The sequence below is a fragment of the Acinonyx jubatus genome, chromosome C2, assembly GCF_027475565.1.
Source record: "Acinonyx jubatus isolate Ajub_Pintada_27869175 chromosome C2, VMU_Ajub_asm_v1.0, whole genome shotgun sequence".
In the NCBI taxonomy this organism is placed as follows: domain Eukaryota; kingdom Metazoa; phylum Chordata; class Mammalia; order Carnivora; family Felidae; genus Acinonyx; species Acinonyx jubatus.
In genome coordinates, this window is record NC_069384.1 from 150,684,412 (window position 1) to 150,703,489 (window position 19,078).

The 19,078-nt window shown below is 47.1% G+C and overlaps 1 protein-coding gene across 4 annotated transcripts in view; it reads right to left on the reverse strand.

Annotated features, from left to right (window-relative positions):
* ITGA9 (integrin subunit alpha 9) overlaps window positions 1–19,078 on the reverse strand; it is a 355,609-nt gene that overhangs the window by 136,216 nt on the left and 200,315 nt on the right. For all 4 annotated transcript variants that reach the window (XM_053221698.1, XM_053221699.1, XM_053221700.1 and 1 more), the window contains exon 18: window positions 7,955–8,105. In XM_053221698.1, the coding sequence (XP_053077673.1) occupies window positions 7,955–8,105 (151 nt within the window). The remainder of the gene's footprint in view (window positions 1–7,954; window positions 8,106–19,078) is intronic.

Here is a 19,078-nt window from a genome sequence, read left to right on the forward strand (position 1 = left end):
CGCCATGGTAGCCGCGCATCATGTACGAGTAGTCTGCATAGACGCCATTTGACCCTCAGCACGTCTCATTTCACAGAGAAGGAAACTGAGTCACAGAGAGAAGACCCTTGGCTCAAGGTCCCGCTGAGCGCAAGAAACAGAGCTGAGTTTCTGCATCTGCGTGGGATGGGAGCGAGAGCCTCGCCTTCCCTCTCCCCCACCTTGGCGGCTTGCTGTGTTACTTCTAAGAATTTCTGAAGCACAACCCCCGGCTTGGCTGCCTCTTGCAATCGCGCAAGGGTTTTGAGAACATCATTGGCTTTAAAGTGCTATGGCTACTACCTGTAAGTCGACCCTCCCTCCCCCGCAAGCAGACACTCACACTTGAACCCCCAAACTCCAATCTCTTTGGCTAGCTAACCTGCCACCCAGGGACAGGTATGAAATGTAGTCACGCCTGCACACACACCAGGGTCTACCCCAGATACAGATCCATGTGACAACAGGCAGGCAGCAGAACTGCCTACAGCATATGGAAAACAGCTAAGCCAGAGGTCACGAGTTGGTGGCCTACAGACTGGATGCAGTCAGTTGGATATGTTTTGTTTGGCCCATACAATGTTCAGAAAACATTTTAATTAGCTGCCAAAGTCATGAGATTTCACATAAAAATGTGGACTTCTGGCTTTTCTTGAAAAGTAGGAAATCTGGCTGCATCGGCCCTCACTCCCACCTGGGAACCGTGGCCTGCTCTCTCTGGATGAGGCCCCGTTTTCCCACAGTCGTCCCTGCCTCCTACTGTCCCACGCCTGGGCCCCTTGTCCCACTTACAATACTAGCCTTGCGCCACTCCCGTAAGACCGTGAGGTGTGCATCGCTAGTTCTCGAGCTAGAACCCGGGCAAAGTTCCGTTACGCTAACTTGTGACTTCTGGAAGTCTAGAAAGTGAGGTGTTTAGGTTGCAAATGCTTCCAACCCTGTGGGCATCTCGACAGGTGCTGGGGAACCTCACACAGACGTGTTACACCTTTCAGGGTGCCCCGCCCCACTTCCAGTTGCCAGCGGCTGCAACCCTGTGCTTGAATGGAACTTTCCAGAATGAGGTTGGTTGTTCTGGCCACGCACAGCACAGAATAGAGGTCTGGGGGATGCGTGCTCCTAGAAAGCTTCAACCACTGACTCCCCCAGCTGCCTCAGCCCCCCAGTTTGGGTTTTACACTGCTTCCCAGGGTTGTCCTGGGATAAAGTCCCACTGCCCACTGTGGCAGCTGGTTGAACAGCACCCCCTGCATTAGCTGCCTCCACCTGTCTGTCGCTGCTCCATTTCCCTCCCAGTATTTCTTGCACCTCTCAAACAAACTGCCCTCAATTCCTTGCTTCAAGGTCAGCGTCTGGGAGATCCAAACCAAGAGAGCACTCACGCTACAGAGGGTGCTAGGTCAGGGACCCCCTCCTCGTTCTTTCTCGCCAAGCATGACCTCTTCTGTAACTCTGTGGCAAGCCACCACGCCCCCTTGGGACCCAAAGGTCACCTGGGAGTACCCTTGCACTATCTTAAAGCTTACAACTGTCCATGTCCCTGTCTGTTCCCATGCGGGCCCTAACAGGCACTGACTGCCATGAAGATACGTGACCACGCACCCGGCCTCTTCTTTGAGCTTATCTGTCTGGCCACATGAAGCATTCCTGAGTGCTGGAGACCCAACCGACAAGCAACTTCAGCATAGGACAGCAGGCATCTGCATTCCTAAAACGTCCAGAGGCCACGCTGCCACTCGGAGCGCCGCTGGCCCTTGGACCCACACGGGAAAGCCTTTTTCCACCTTGCTGGATCGCTCCTGTCCCTTTTCCTCTGCCCTCTCACGGGGCTCCAGCCAGCTCTCCCCTTCACTGAATAAACTCACTCATCCATCCCAGCTCTGCGACGGCAGCACCAGCTGATATCAACTCTTCAGAGGCGGCCCATCCTCTTTCCCCAGCACTTATCTGGGAGCTTCAGGCAACCCGAGACTAGCTGGTGTAGGTCATCACGTGCTTCAGAGCAATGTCATGTCCCAGTGCTCTGGACAGCAGTTGGCCTCCGGTGCTGTTTGCTGACATGCCTCGCACCCCACTAAGCCAGGAGTTCTTCGCAAGCAGGAACCGGCCCTTCCTCGTCTTTGGGTCCCCCAGCCGTTGGTACGGCCCCTGGCACTTAGCAGGTACCTAACGACTGCTGTCTGAACAAATGCGTTCCTGTTCCACGGAGGCAAGAAGAGCCGCTGTGTGCCGAGCGGCATCGCGGCGAGAAATTAAAACTCAACTTTCCCTTGACCCCACAGCCACGTGGCTGTACAACTCCGGAGGGGGGGGCACCATCCACGTAGCCTGTGGGGTGGTATTCCGGGGGTGCCGCTCACGCAGAATCTAACCTGAATGTGACCCTGGGGCTGTGCGGTGCAGATGTGCTCCAAGCCCATCGTCTCCGTTGTTCTTTACTCTCCTTTTCCACTGGACCCCTCCCCCATCCCTATGAGACCCGGCACACGGCTTCACAGACGGCCACTACACGACCACCGCCGTGGGCTGCGCCCCGGCCAACCCGCACGTGCCAGCCAATGAGCGGCCACCGGCACACGAAGCCCCATTTTACGGAGTGTTTTCACGTTAGCTTGATGGAGGCGAGAGAAAAGCCAGCAGATGGTTATCCAATGTGCATCCCACATTTTTGTAACCAGTCTTCCCTTACAGGAAAGAGCCAGCATGAATCTTTGGAAGCAGTTCTGCATTACAGAGGACAGAAGAGTCCGTGTTAGGGGAGACGTTTTGTCCAGTCTCAGAAACGAATACATCACCAACTGGGTGACGACAGAGAAGACCAGAGACCTTGGAGGCCTATGCCCTGAGCCGCCTTGTGGCTTTGGACAGAGGGAGAGCCACCCACCCACCCACCCACATCACCCATGCAGCCAGGGGAGGCATCGGAGTGGAGATCTGAGGGCAGGGAAGTTCACTGAAGAAAATGGGGGCGGAGGGAATTCTAGGATAAAGGCAGCTTTGGGACTGAATTATGACTGGATTCAAGTGCATATGTGGGGCATGGCGAACACCGAGGCTGGGGAAGAGGGGAGGCAGGAAGCGGCGGCTCAGAATGGCCTCTCACCAACAGCTGAGGAGTCCAAACTCCCTTCTGAAGAATGTGAAGCAGCAACAGTGATGAGATTATGTTTCTTCCCAAATTTGTACGGTACAACTGATATTACAGTCTTAGTTTTTAAGTTAATTGTTTCAATTATGTCTTTACTGGGGCAATAAATCTTTTTTTTTTTTTTTTAACATTTGCTTCCTATTTTAAACGTTTGCAAAATTTGTTTTTTTCTTACTTCTACGTTTCTTTGGCCCTAACACTTTATTCGACGACTCTATTCTTGAGTGCTTTATCTGTAAGTATCCTATTTCTCAGGAATAGTTTCATGCTTATTAAAGCTTCAACAGTTATTGAAGCAGATGCTGCCTTGCTCACATTCCCTAGAACTAACCAAAGGGTTGGTCACCTGAAGCCAGTGCCCTCTGGGCCAGAGGCTTCCAACTTCTCACTGCTGGAATTGTTCACTCACCCCAGGGAGTGTGGCTCATAGCCAGAGAAGGCTGGAAGTGCCAGGGTGTTAAAGCCCTTGGAGTGATTTTCTGTGGATGAGTGGTGAGAGTTGGTGAAGAAATCTGGGGCGCCTGAGTGGCTCAGTCACTCTTGATTTTGGCTCAGGTCATGATCCTGGGGTTGTGGGATGGAGCCTTATGTCAGGCTCTGCACAGAGCATGGAACCTTCTTAAGATTCTCTCTCTCTCACTCTCTTTCTGTTTCTTTCCCTCTCTGTCCCTCTCCCCTGCTTGCATGTTTTTTTTTAAAGTTTATTTTTTTGAAGGGGGGGCAGAGAGAGGGAGAGAGACAGAAAGACACAGAATCCAAAGCAGGCTCCAGGCTCTGTGCTGTCAGCACAGAGCCTGATGCGGGGCTCGAACTCAGGAATTGTGAGATCATGACTTGAGTCAAAGTCAGAGGCTTAACGGACTCAGTCACCCAGGTGCCCCTTGTGTACTCTCTTTCTCTTTCCCTTTCTCTCTCTCTCAAAAAGAAAAAGTTGGTGGAGAAATCCTCTAGCAGCTTCCTTACCCCTGGGAGTGACTCTGAGAGCGTGTTCCACAGAGACTGTCTGAGAAGGTCTGCAGCAGGACACAGCCCAAATTCCCCATGGCTCGTCAGCACACACTTTCCTAGCTTTCATCCCTTCCCCATCTAAACGCACCACTCCCACAACGTGCCTCCTGAGATCGCTCCCCAAATAAACCACCTGTACCTACGTCATAGTGTCAGAGTCTGCTTTGGGGGAAATCTAAACTAGGAGAGTTAACAGACTTCATGAATACTCACATATTCAGGGATGTCTTCATTTTGCCTTCACGAGGGAGTGCAACTTGGCTGGGTATAGAATTCTTAATTGACAAGAACCTACTCTGACTTTTTAATACTGTTAAAGAAGTCTATGGAACATTGGTTTCTTTGTTTTGTGTTAGGTATCAGTAGCATCACTTTCACATTTTGAAAATTAAAAATCTCGTGAAGCTGTGTGTTGACATGAAAGTGTTCTCAGTATTTTTGCCTGGTATTTGCAGAGATCATTCAAGAGAATGGAGATCCTTCTTTGGTATCTACTCGTGTCTTCTATTCCAAGTATTCTGGACCCACTTATCTATGCTGATTCTCCAGTCTCCACCTTCTACATGTATAGTTTTCACCGTCATCCTTCTTCACTGACTTTTTTTTTTCTCTGAATCCTCAGAGACCATCTCAAATATGTCCTGTACAGCAATGAATCAGATTTCCATACTACTAATTCTGCTCTTTCCTAATTACAGCACGTTTTAATTCTGCCATTGCTTTCTTGGTTTCATTATATTTCCTTATCCTATCTACAACCTTTATTTTTTTGGCCTCTCAGTTCATTCCTTTTTCATCCCAGTTTATCATTCTACTCTCTGATCTTTTGTGGTGCTCATATTTTTCTTGCATTTCATCAAGAACAAAAGTGGGTGCTCTGTAAAATTGACTTTTGTTTTCTATTAATAATCTTTCTAAAGGGTATGCTTTTCTTCTGTGTCCTGAGTTACACTCATCTTAGTTTATGTGGTAGAATCTTTTTGTAGGGTCCATGTTGGTTCTCTTAGGCCTACGTGCGGTGGGTGGGCTCTCTTGGTTCCTTTGTACCACCCATCTGGGTGCTATTAGAATCTTGCTCTGGGCTGAGTGATGCCATCTACATTTCCACGTGCAGTTGTGGTCATGGGAGAGGAATTTTTGTTTCTTTACCTTCTCCTATCACATTGAGGGTCATCTTCCCTGTTTTTCTAGACAGTCCTGCCCCCACGGCAGCTACGGGCTGTCTCTGTACCCTGCCACCTTTTCACACTAATGCGTCCCACATCCAGAAGAGCCCCGAAACCTTGTCAACTCTCTGCCAAATTGAAACCAGGGCTCCCTGTGCCAAAGCTCGTTGGGATTCGATGGATAAGAGACAAAAATGATCGGCTATAGGAGCTAATGACATACCTGTGGCCTTCCCAGGTACACTGTCCTCACCTGACTAGAGCCCCTCATCAAGAATGCCCGGGGGGTTACTTACTACTCCTCAAGGTAGTCAGTATGATACAAGGGTGGGAATGGTGTTCTCCTCCCACTTCAAGAGGGGACGATTCTGCTGAGTGATTTATGCTCTTGAGCATTCCTCCGCGTCTTTCTACCCTATCATTCAGACTAAGGCTACATTTTACAACAGCATCCCCTTACTCAGCCCTTTCCCTGCCTCATCCTGCTTCCCTCACTTCTCTCCTGCAGCATTCCTCCAATATGGCAGATGTGCCCAGATCCTACACAGTAAGGAGGGAATGGGAAGATGCGTGTGAAACCCCTGGCATATAGTGGGTGGTTAATCACTGCTGTGGCCCGTCCCCCAGAGAGTTACAAGACTAAAGATAAAATCACTTGTTCAGGGCAATCTCTGTGAGAGACAGTCATCACAGTATTGTTTTTCAATTTAAAAAAAAATATTTATTTTAAGCGAGAAAGCACACAGGCACGCACACGAGCCGGGTTGGGGCAGAGAGAGAGGGAGACAGGGAGAGGGAGAGAGGGAATCCCAAGCAGGGTCCATGCTCAGCACAGAGCCTGACATGAGGCTCAATCTCACAAACTGTGAGATCGTGACCTGAGCCGGAATCAAGAGCCAGATGCTTAACAGACTGAGCCACCTAGGCGCCCCTCATCACAGCATTAAAGAGAATAAAACTAGAATGAAATATCTACATAACAGGAATTTAAGGATAATCCCATAGAATACTTTATGACAGAATATTATGTAGCCTCCATGCTAAAAAGAAACCTATGATGAAGGAAGTAAAGTGAGATATAGGCAGTTATACAGTTTATGAAATAATACTACCAAATCCTATATACCGAAAGAGCGGGGCCAGCTCTCAACTTTGTAGCGGACAACAGACAGAACAAAGCTTTGTCACAAGGATGACTGTGTCTATAGGCAAAAATAAGCCAAGGTACTTGGGGAGACACAGCTCTTCCTAATTCTGAGGCCAGAGAGAAATTTCTCCGGTGGGTCCTAAGTGAAAGGAACCTGCAACATAATGACCCAAGTCACCAACCACATCCTTTCAGTTACCCCAGAGAGGAGTTTTACAGATCTGTCTTTGAGTCTGCCCCTTCCCCAAATCCATCCCCTACAAGACGATGGCACAGCACAGGAAATCCTATAAAAGACATTCTGTATGGAGCCAGAGATACTAGAACCCTAGAGATACTTGGTTCTCTCTTGACTGGGCTTACCCCAGGACAATTTTAGCTTACAGAGAATGGGAAGTGTGCCCTTCTCATAGTCCTTCTTGATCGCTTTTGTGACCTTCCCAACCCTGGCGTTCCTAAAAGCTATGAAGCAGCAGAGATTTGTGATAACCTCTTGTAAAGTTCTTGGAGCCCCATCACTACAGATCTCTCTATAGCCTTCAGGTGCCCCCTAAGCTGGGCAAGGTTGGTGTAATCCTGTCAAAACTGGTGAGCTTGCCATGGGCTTGAAGGCACGCTCAGTGCTCCTCTGTGGTCAGGGCACGACTGTTCCTCAGAAAGTGATTTTGGTTCTGTTTAACACAGATGTCAAGGTACTGTAGTTCCATGTTGTAAACATGTTGAAAAGTGACAAGATTTGCCTTCAAAACTGCTGTCAAGAGTTAGAGCAACCACCGGGAAGGGCGAGGTCTGTCTGAGCCCACTCATTCCTATTGCCTCCTGGTGACTCGTTCTTCTTTCTTCCCATAGGTGGTTCACTGAGTTGGATTACAGGACAGGAGAGAATACCAACTGCTTTTTCCTTTCTGAGTCACTCTACTTAAACTTCAATTCATTCAAGTACATTAGTTCATGCTGAAAAATGTATTCATTTCATGAAAGTAATTTAATTTCCTCAATTCACTCAAATATATTGTAAATAAACATGCCAAAGCTTAGGCTGACATACGTGACCCTTTCATGGAAACAGTCAAGTGCACCAGTGGTGATAACAGGCAGCGATTTGTCCTCATTTCTTATCTCGTTCCTTGCAACTACCGATGTACAACTGGAATTCTCTAGAACATGCGAGTGTTTGGAGAAGTGGTGAGACAAAACAGGAGGGGGAGGGTTCCACGAGACAAAATGGATGGGGGGCAGTGTTAGATATGGATATCACTCCAGCACCCTGTAGGTATCTATGGTTTCTTCTTTGGCCGCACCAACGCACCTTCTAAGTCCAGGAGGAGGAAAAATCTCCAGAGTTCCAAATGATGCCCCACATAATGAAACAGGCTTTGCAGAACCACTGCATGTTCCAAGCTGTGATGAAAGTCAGAGAACGCACCAGACGGAACAAAGGCTCCCTTTTGGGGGTGCCTTCCTTACCTTCTGCCACATGTTGATAAAGAAGAGCTCGCGGGAAACATTGAAGGACACGTTGGCATCGTAGGCGTCGTCCCCAAGGTTTGAGATGGAGATGTTTAGGGAGATATTCTTCACAGCTCCCAAAGCTAGGTATGGGGTTTTCTCATCCACACTGCAATGAGCAATAAACAGCAATGAATGCCCTGAAGCTTTCATAACATCATATGAGGCATCAGAGAGTAGCTGAGGGTTGGGGGCAGAAACTCCACTGGGGTCAGAAGTACAAGTTCCAGGAAACTCATTCACTGGCCATGCATTCGTGGGTAAGCAGTTAGCTCCCATGGACCTCGGTTTCCTCATCTAACAGCCTAACTTGCTAGGCTTTTCTGGGGCTCACATCAAACTCAGAAAATCATAAGACATTTAATACCCTGGACATGGAATTCGGTCATGTATTCATTCAAGTATTTTTGAACACCTACTAAATGCCAATCACTACTACTGTATGTGCTAGAAGAAAGAACAGTGGACAGAGGTCTTGCCTTCGTGTGGCTTTAGGGAAACAGAAAACATGCACAATGTAGCAAACGTAGAGCATGGTCAGAACATGGAGAAAATTCACAGAGAGTATGAAGGGTGGAGAACGTCAGATTGGAAGGGAGAGTGGGTTGTGATTTCAAATAGGGTAGTTGGGGAAGGCTCACTGGTGAGGTGACCTCTGAGTAGAAACCTGAAGGCATAAAAGGAGCAAGATACATAGACATCTGGGAACTAGCAAGGGAAAGTCGGGCCTGGCAAGTTCAAGACATGCCAAGGAGGCCAGAGTGGCTAAGAGGAGTGAGCAAAGGGGTGTGGGGAAGGAAACGGGCTCAGAGAGATGAAGGGAGTGGGGGCAGGCAGAGCATATGGGGCACTGTGGGACCTTCACAAGGACCTTGGTTTGACTCTGAGAGGAAGCTCCTGCAGGGCTCTGAGCAGAGGAGTGGTGTGACCCGACTTCCACATTTGAAGGCTCACACTGGCTGTGATGTGAACGGTCCGTGGAGTATGTGGTCAGGGGTGAGCAGGGAGCCTGGTTAGGAAGCTCTCGCAATAAACCAGGTGGCAGCTCAGACCACAGTGGTAGAAGCTGAGGTTGTGAGAAGAGGTTGTGTCCTGGATGTGTTTCCACGGTTATGGCCAACAGACTGTGCTCACAGATTGGTTGGATGAGGGGTATTAGGGAAAGAGAGGCGTCGAGGATGGCTGCAAGGATTTTAGGTTCAACACGTGGAAGGGAAGAACTGTCATTCATTGACATGGGAAAGGCCATAGGTGTAGAAGGTTCGGCAGAAAAAATCCAAAATGACCGTTGGATCTTTAAGAAGAGGTGTTGGACCGCTGGCTGCATACGTCTAGAAGGAGGGTCTAGGCCGGGGATACACATTTGGGATGGACTGGATACGATCACTGGGGAATGAGTGTAGACAGAGAAGAGGTCTCACACGTGGGAACTGCAGATGGGGAGGAGCCACCAAGGTGAAGAAAAAGCATGACAAGGGAGGTAGGAGGAAAAGCAAGAGAGATGGTCTCTCTGCGGCCACAGAAGACATGTTTCGCCTGTTTCGTCAAATGTTGGCAGATAGGCCAAAATAACATGAAGAAGTAGGATTGGCCACTGGAATTAGCCACCTGAAGGGCACTGGTGATCTCAGTAAGAGCTGCTTGAGTGGAGTCATAGGGATGGAAGCCTGGAATTGGTTTAAGTGTCGGAATAGCCGAACAGATGGAAACAGTGAGAATACTCAACCATTTGGAGTTGGTTTCCTGTAATGGGGAGCAGAGCAATGGGATGAGGGCTGGGGGTGGGGAGTGGGCGCAAGGGAATCGTCATCTTTTTCAAGATGGAAACTATGGTCGCACATTTGCACGATAAAGGGAAGGGACGCACCACAGAGGGGACAGTTGCTGGATGGCCTGGTGAACAAATGGAGGGGCTGGGACCAGATGGGACCAGGTGAGAAACCAGCCCATGGCACAGATGCATTAGTAGACGGGTGTTAGAAACAAAGTGGAGGCTCCTTTGTGATTACGTCCATTTTGCACGGAAACAGAAGTAGAGTCAAAGACTGGGAAGGGAGAGGAGGAGGAGGGAATGTTTGAGGGGCGAAGAGGAGGGGGGAAATGGCAGCCCTGGCAGGTGGGGGAGCGAGTGGGCCGTCGGTGGGACGACAAGGGGACGAGGACAATACGAAGTGGCGGACTATCATGTGACGCGCACTGTGGACAAAGTAAATTCACCCCGGTAGCCAATCTCTGGCCAACCACTTAAGGGATGACGTGATTAAGCTCATGCGGGTTCGTGTAATGGACAGTTGGTATTTTGGGCTGCTCAGCAAAATAATAATAACAATAATAAATAATAATATAAATGTATGACTTAATAATACAAAATACAATATAAAATAATAATAATTAAATGACACCTTCCTGTTTGGGAGGAATCTCAAGATAGATGGGAAGGGCACATCAGAAGAAAAGGGGCAGTCCCTCCCATTTTCCCCCTCTTGATAGCTAAAGTGTGGGCACCTGACTGTATGCAGTCATGTGGCCTCAGTATGCGCAGATGCTCCCAGCCAGGGCCAGGAATTTTGAGGGGTTCTCAAAGACAGCCACCAGGGCCCTCTGAGATCATCTGAGGTGGCTCCTGAGATGTTGAGGTGGCATCCTGAGCTAAGCCTTATCTCCCCTGTTTCCTGTCCCCATTGGTTCTGCAGGCTTCCTGCCTATGCTCCAAACTGGCCCATAGCCTTCCAATAAATTCCTTTTCTGCATAACCAGCACATGTTTATTGTTGTTTGTAAGCATTAATATGGTGAATATAGCATGAAGGAGAAGAGAAAGATCCAAAATCTCAGTAGGCTATAATACTTTGAAGTACAGACTTTTGTGGAGGGCAATCCTCATTACCCAGCCATGAGGACAAAGCCTCACTTTCCTGCATCAGCAAGAATTAACATGTGCACCGAGAGATCTGATGGCCTTGCTTTTGGAAGCACGAGCTTTAAGGATCCAAACAAGATGTGGAAAATTAACTCAGAAAAAAAGCTTCAAATTCTTGAGTGGCCTCCAATAAATTAAGACCCTGACCTGAAGCTATTGCAGCAATGATTTATTATTGTTGGCCATTTTAATTTTTAACGATTGATGGGTTATTTTTGTCCTCCTGTTTGCTTTTGTGAGATTACAGAAGTAATCCTCAGGCCTTGAGGAGTTATGAGGGACTGATAAGCTTGCTTTCTCTCGAGAAGGAATTGCATACGCACTCACAGGTAGCCCAGTCGCCTCAGAAAGTAGCCAGTTTCCAAATGGAACACAGAGAAACAATATAGAAAAGCACAGGACCGTGGGGGCAGGGAGCTGCCTCCTCGTTCCCATTTTGTTGTTTGTGATCAGCCTCCTTTCCTCACGTGTAAATGGCAAGAGATCAGGCCTGGGATGTCTCACCTTCTCCAGCCCCCGGAGCCTGGGCCTCTGTCACTTAATCAGGCAAGCAAGGTCGTCCCTGGGCTTCCAGTCAAGTGATTCTAACATGGCTCCATGATGAAGGGAAGCCAGGCGCCTTCCAGGGTGGAATGTGAACTCAGACTTCTTTAAAAAGGGGAGCCTGAAAGCTGGTTTTGCTCTTTCTCCACAGCTGAAAACCTATGTATAAAATAGTACGTCTCTGCTTCCAAAACTATTCTTAGAAATGAAATGAAATGAAATGAAATGTAATTTGCCTGGTGTTGGGTGCTTTGAAACATGTCAACTTTCTGAAACCTTACAACGCTGCGAGAGAGCGGGTCCTGACGTTAGTCCCATTTTTAGAAGTGAGGAAATCGAGAAGCAGAGATAGAGGCTGGCTGAGGAGCTGTGCTGGGCTTTGAACACAGCACCTCCTAGGCCTTCAAAGCCCGCCCCCTCTCCTGATCTCTCTCCTGGGGGAGAATAAATCTCCCTATTATAAACCCCTCCAGCCCATGTGCTCTGTCAGTCCTTCACAGCACTTACCAAGGTTGGAATGACATATTTATTTGTGTGGCTATTTGATTAAGAAATCTCTCTTCCCAATTAAAATCTAAGCCCCAGAAGGCAAGGACCCTGGTCTGGTTTTGGTCACCAGTGAAGTCCTCGAGACTCAAGACTTGTGCCTGGCACATAGCAGGTGTCCAGTGAACCCTTATGGAATTGATGAATGAATGGAAATGCCCAACGTTCCCACAAGAGCTCAACAGCTCAATCTTTGTATTTTACAGTTGAAGATGAGCCCCCCTACCCCAAAGGGGAACCCACTTTGGTCAAGGTCACAGAGCCATGCAGTGGCTGAGCTAGCACTAATGCCCAGTTCCCTTTGACATGAAGGTTGTCTGAGCCACAGCTCTTACATAAACTCCATCTCAGTCGGGAAGGGCTTTGGCAAGAAATGGCTTTTGATGGCGTCTAACAAGGACAGAACTCCATGAAGACCAATCCCTCTGACAGGACTGAAGGAGTAAGACAATCGAGCACAGGGTTTTTGCCAAACATCCCATGGGTGCTTAGTTACTAAAGAACCACCCTTCTTATTTTCAGGAAATCTTATTCCCTGAGAAATTTTCCCATGAATTCTAATTTGCTTCTGCAGTCTTTTACATGAGTCATATCACTTTGTACACCAATCACTGGTGTATTCTTATGTGGAAAGTGTTACTAATAATAGTCAACATGACACAAATCGTACAGTTTCTATAAAGCTTATCTTACAGCACATATACAGCCCAATGGAAATATACTGCTCATCTCTTATAAAAAATAACATATGTAACTGCTCTAATACATCTTGCAGCACCTTGGGCTTATATTTAAGTTTAGCATTGATTTGATGTTACTGCTGCCATCTCGGTAGCTGTGTGGTGCCCAAGAGTCACTGTGGAACCTGTTCTCTGACCTCACTCATCACCATACGGTAAGAGTGAGTGCCACACGACGCTTAATCTCAGGATCTTGAGTTTGAGTCCCATGTTGGGCATGGAGCCTACTTAAAAAAAAAAATAAGAGTGCATCCCATTCCAAATTCCTTATTGGGCAAATGCAATACATTTCCATATCAGTCATCATATACCGAATGACTAAGGCCACTGAGGTAAATGCTTTCCCCTTTACCATCAAGCAAACAATTTTATGCAAGTAATTTTTTGAGAAGGTGCTAAGGGAAGAAACCAAAGTAGCTTAAGGGTGTTTAATTATTAATTATCCACTGTATCATTTTAGATTTTCCTTAAGTCTTAAAGATAAAAGCTGTGACCTTATTTAAATATTTGTGGTTATAATCTACCTTCCATAAAATGCCTTACATAAAATGTAGTACTTTCATTTTCTTTTACTGCTAGCTTCAATCTAGCCTGAGTAAAGGATGTTAATGTGGGAGTTAATCAAGTGCATTCTAGTCAACTGCACTTAAGTTTTAAAAACCTTTTACATCATTACCCTTACTGATCATGTACTTGCCACCCACAGCTATACTTAATAATGACAACCAGGATAATAGTATAGGGCAGCCAAGTCCATCCATTTTTAATTCCTGCCTTCACTCTTTCATCCACTTCCCTCCCTCCCTTTCTTCTAACCATCCATCCATCCATCTGTCCATCCATCCATCCACCCACAATTTTTTTTAAGACTATATTCTCAACATAGGCATCAGGGTACAGGTCCCAGACCCCAAGGAGTTCTCAGTCTAATAGAGGGGACAAACACATAAGACATGAGTTAACATCAACACGTGTGAAGTGCTGACCCAAAAACCTTCCTAGGAGGTCCCCTATGCGATGAGAGTACAAAGAAGGGATTCTTCAGGTCAGTGAGGGGAGGGGAGGGGAGGGTGGGGGTATTTGGCAAAGTATTACTGAGGAGGCAAACGAACCATGAGTCCTACAGCAATGGCAAGACAGCTCTTCCAACAAAACTGTTGCTAAGCTTGATTATACAGACACACACACATGCGCGCACGTGCGCACACACACACACACACGGAATCCTTAGTTTTCCACTCATGGAAATCATATTAAGAAGGGCATTGTGAAGCAGATCATATTCTCCCATAGGAGAAATGTCAAAACTGGGGGCGGCATTCCTGAGTAAGGATTCAGCATCCAACAAATCACAGATATCCTCAACAATGTGTCATAAAAGCACGGATATAAATTATAGCCACTGCAACTTATAATCACAGACAATGCTTCCTATTCTTACAAATGGGTAGACATCATAAAATCAGAAATGGAATTTGACAGCTGGATGGGGACTTGCTTGAGTCATCATTTTGCAGAGAGGCCAGAGAGTGAACCACGTCCCTGCGGCCACTCAGCAGACAGCGGCGAAGCCAGGCAGCCCTCCCAACTCCCGTGGGAGGTCTGGTGTTCCTCCCTGTGTACTCAGTGCTCCTAAAGTAGAGTAAAATGTGATTAAACAGACTAAGATTCACATGAAGCTTCTTTGGCTATGATAAGATGAGCAATGAAATTGTGTTTGCCTTGTTGGCATCTAGAATATTTAGACTCTCGGGAGGTATCATCTCTTTACAAAAGCTCTCCGAGGTGCTTAGTTTCCTCTAGACAGTGTCCCTGAAATTGGAAATGATTGTGGATGCCTTTAGCAGCTCCTGTGGGCAACCTCCTCCTTGGCACTTTGTTGACAACTATCAAGAGGTTTTCAACTATAAGTGCTTAACATCACAAACGTGAAAAAACCATAAAGCCGCTGGTGTGGGTTTTTTTGCTCATCTGAAGTCTTCCTAGAAGGGATATGTGCAAAAGTACCAGACAAATTGATTACGACGTGAAGGACATATACCACAAAGCTGAGAAGATGAGTCATGCCAAAGATACAGGTGCAGAATAAGGTGCAAAAAAAAAAAAAAAATTCCAAGTAAAGGAATCAATGTAGGACTGTAGTTACCATAAGACATTCCTGAGAGAGGTAGGAATTGAGCCACGTCTTAAAGGATGAGGAGCACATGGGTAGAAACAGGAAGTAGATTTCAGACATAGAAGGAAATAAATAACAGATAAAAGGATGGACGTGACTCTGAAATAATATGGAAAGGAGCAAGAAAAGGGCATCCTTAACAGTAAGGTAAGTGAGAAGCACGTAGGATATAGACAAGGCATCCAGAGTCCCATGAATCTCGAATGTCACAGTTTGGGGTTGATCTTCTAGGCCAGTGAACCTAATCATGTAATCTTGAGTCACCAGTGTCAGGTAGTGCCGTAAGTAATTAATTAACAAATAATAGGGCACCAAGGTGAAAGTATTGTAGCCTATTGGCTATGGGTGGTTCTCCCCTTGTCCCTGGGGTCTCACCACTGTGGCCTGCACAGACTGCAATTCCATCTGCCAGCCTCCCCATCTTTTGCTGGAGGACTTTCCTCTGCAGGCTGGCAGAGTGCCAAAGAATAGGGTCCCTAAAGGCCCATAGCAGCTCTCGACCAATGACTGATGGCGGCCGGTGTGCAATGACCTCAGCCCCCTTGCCTACTGGGTGCGACAACTCCAAAGTACGTGTTCCAAGCCTGTGCTGTCCCCCATGGTAGCCACTGGTCACATGTGGCTTCTGAGCACTTGAAATGCAGCAGCTCTGAATCAGGTGTAAAACTCACATCAGATTTCTAAGACTTAGCACAATAAAATAAAGAAAAGGATGTAAAGAACCTCAACGGTCATTTTCATATTAATTACAAGCTTAAATGATTTTTTAAATATGTTAAATAACATTTTTTTTCCATGCATTTGTTTCACTTGAATTTTTCAGTGTGGCTGCCAGAAAATTCTACATTGCATAGGTGGCCTGCATTCTGTCTCTACTGGTCAGGACTGTTCCAGACTTTCAGTAAATTCTATGTATTTTGCTTTCAACCGTATGGTTGGTTTATGATTTATCCTCGGTGGTACATATTTGTTCATGTTACTTGTCAAGTAGAGGTTTGGGGAAAATAAAGTACACGGGTAAAAATAAAATTCTCAAAAAAATAAAATTGATGATATTTAGCTCCTAAAATTCACTTGCTTATAAAATGCTGTTAATAAATATTATGAAATGTCAAAAAAGAAAAAGCGTTCCACCACGTGTGCTTTTTTTCCCCCACAGAGTAATTTTGTGGGCTGCCCACCGTTGTCCACTGTGCAGGTAAGCCTTTCTGGTTACGTGTCACTTGGTGGGAGAAAAGGAAGCCAGCACGTGGACCTCAGCAATCAGGAATGTCTTAGCCTGACTCTGTCAGAAGCAGACCCTGACGCAAGTCTGAGAAGGAGTCACTTATTCCTGAGGTGGTCCCCGAAAACACCGGTAGGGACAAGATGGACTGAGACGTGCAGGGACAGGCAACCAAAAATGGGTGTGACATCAAGTCCGTCACCTCTGTGGGCACCGGCAGCTTCGTCTTGCCGGGGTTTCCGGGGACTTACAGAATGTGCGCCTCAGAAGATCCCAACTGCGAGGGGAGGGAGGTATTTGCATGTGACTCCGGTCAGCCACTGGTCAGAGGCTGCTGCTGGGGGGGACGGTCCGTCCCCAGCGCCTCGGCCTGCTACCTGGCAGGCAGAGCAGGCCAACACACGGTTGCAAGAGCTGTTACGCAGGGCCTGCTGGGGGGTCTTCTCCAGCTTTAGGGGTGGAAGCGTGACCCAGCGACCTGTCGCTGGCAGATCGGCTCAGTTGATCCTCTCTGCCCTGCAAGTCTGGAAGGGACACAAGGCCTGGAGAAACCCCAGCCCACCCCTTGCAATACCTTCTGCTCACTTCCCTTCTGGAGCAACTGTCAGGAGGATCCATCTCAGGTGCCTGAGTCTCCACTGTGGCTCCAGCCCACTCAGGCCTCAGTCCTGCTGAACGTGGTATGGGTGAACGAACACACCCGTTCCCCGGGCTGGTCGCCGGTGGGTTACAGCAGGGGCACCGTACTAGTCGTCCGTGACTGGCAACTGCTCTTAAGGGTAAACACGCCGATTCTCTAAAGGTTGTTAACTGTTCTGAATACTGCCCCTGCCCCAAACCAGTGCACATTAAAGTAAGACAAAAGGACACCACCCTTGCTAAATCTGAGGGGTATATATTCCGGAGCTAACTTAGTGCAATCACTTTGGAAAGAATGACCCGCGATCAATCCGAGAAGGTGTAGACGACAACAAACGTAAGTTTCTGAGCCCATCTCTGCAGGCGTGTGCTCTGTAAGGGACCTCCCTCAGCTTCCCAGCCTGGGGAGCCAGACGCTGATTCTGCCAAGGCCCAATACTGGTGGTCACGGCATTTTGCCCCAGAATGTCATTACGGTGTTCATGCCTCAGCCTCTGTTCACCTTTAGGGGCTGAGACCTGTCACAGTCAAGCCTACTGCTCCTTCTGAGGGTGATTCCAAAGTCCCCCTGAATTCGTTAACACAAGCGTTTGCATTCAACGCTCGGGTCACAGAGACCCGAGGCCTCTCCTCTGTGATACCAGACTCTTGATCCCTCTCTCTCAGCCTGTAGTAAGTTGGAGAAGCCACTCTTTCCCCGAGATGGTCATTCTCACGTGACAGCACTCCGGATAAGGAAATCCGGAAGTACAGCAAGGGACTACAAAGGACTCAATCCTCATGCCATGTTCCAGCATCAGCTCTGAAATTCTTCTTTCCTACAGGGATAGGAAATCATTTTGTCTTGCTGGCTTACTTTAGTCAGTGACTGCCTATTACTTAGTTTTCCTGTAGATCTCATTGATAAGTTATTTAGAATTCAAATACCAATTTTCACTGCTGTGAAAAATCACTACAGTTTCCGGATTTATAAGGTTCTAGCTATTAAGGCAAATATTCAGGAATTTATTTTACCTAACCAAGAGCACCAAAAAAAAAAAAAAAAAAAAGCTGCTTCTCTGGGTAAAAATATTTTTTGCAAAAAAATAAAAAAACAAAAAATCACCAAGAACTATCCAAAAAGTATATTGTATCCAAAAGGCACAATTCTAAATATGGCTAATAAACCAAATCTAACCTTGCATTACATTTTCATATACTCTAGAATGCTAGGAGTTGTTACCTCTGCCTGATTATTAGTCTTATCCTGTGGTGACCCCAGAGCTGGCCCCACAGAAACCCAGGCCTCCAGCCACCTCCTGTGGTTTACGGCCTCGTACCTGAACCACCTGCTCCAACCCGTTTGATGCTCCTCATGCCGGCTTGCTCAAGACCCTCTCATTTCACAGCCTATGACGCATTTTGCTTTAAAACTCTGCGCCACATCTGGGAGCAGCCTGCTGCTCCGATGTCCGTGCCCTACCCCTGCCACCACTCAGCCCCTCCTCCAGCTGTCCTGCCTTTGGTCCCCCTGGACACACACCACAGGCTTCAGCTGACTCCCTTGGCTGATGTGCTCACACGGCTTGTCCCAGACCCCTACCAGGGCCTGTCTGGACACGTGTCTGCTTCCATACACACTTCAAAAATATATAAATGGCAACCGTCTACCTTCATTTCTCCTTTGGTTTTAAATCCGTAACTTTAAGTAGCTTTAACAGTCATATTGTTTATACTCTCAAATGCTGCCTCAACCCGATAATGCTATCCTTAAACAGAACGCACTGGATGGTTGGATGTAGGTTTTAAACTTCTCCAAAAATGGGTTATCATGCCATATAGTTTGAGACGTGCCTCACATCTCACCAGGCTTTATAAATCCCTTCTAATCATGCAAAACAGATCCATATGGTTATTAGCTCCGGAGAGAGATCATGAGGCACCTCGGGAAGGCACGTCAATTAAAGTTCACAGGGGGTCACCAAAATGATTCCTGGGACTGAGTTTCTGGTTTGAAAACCACTTATATGAAGCCAGAAACACCTCTGTCTCCCTCAAATGTACCCACCCGGGCCAGTTTTATGCTCATAAAGTGAGAAAAAAGCATATACTAACGTGATGTGAACCAAAATAGTGGTTTCCCTAGCAGCACTCAGATAACGAACATAAATTCAGATAATGAACGGTATTTAAAAAAAAAAAATAGCATGCCTATATCCTCACTGACTTTGCTAGCATCAATGTGGCCCCAGATCTGGCTCATTTAAGAACTCAGGTAGCGGTAGAATCAGCATTTGCTTTAATGGTCGTTCTTG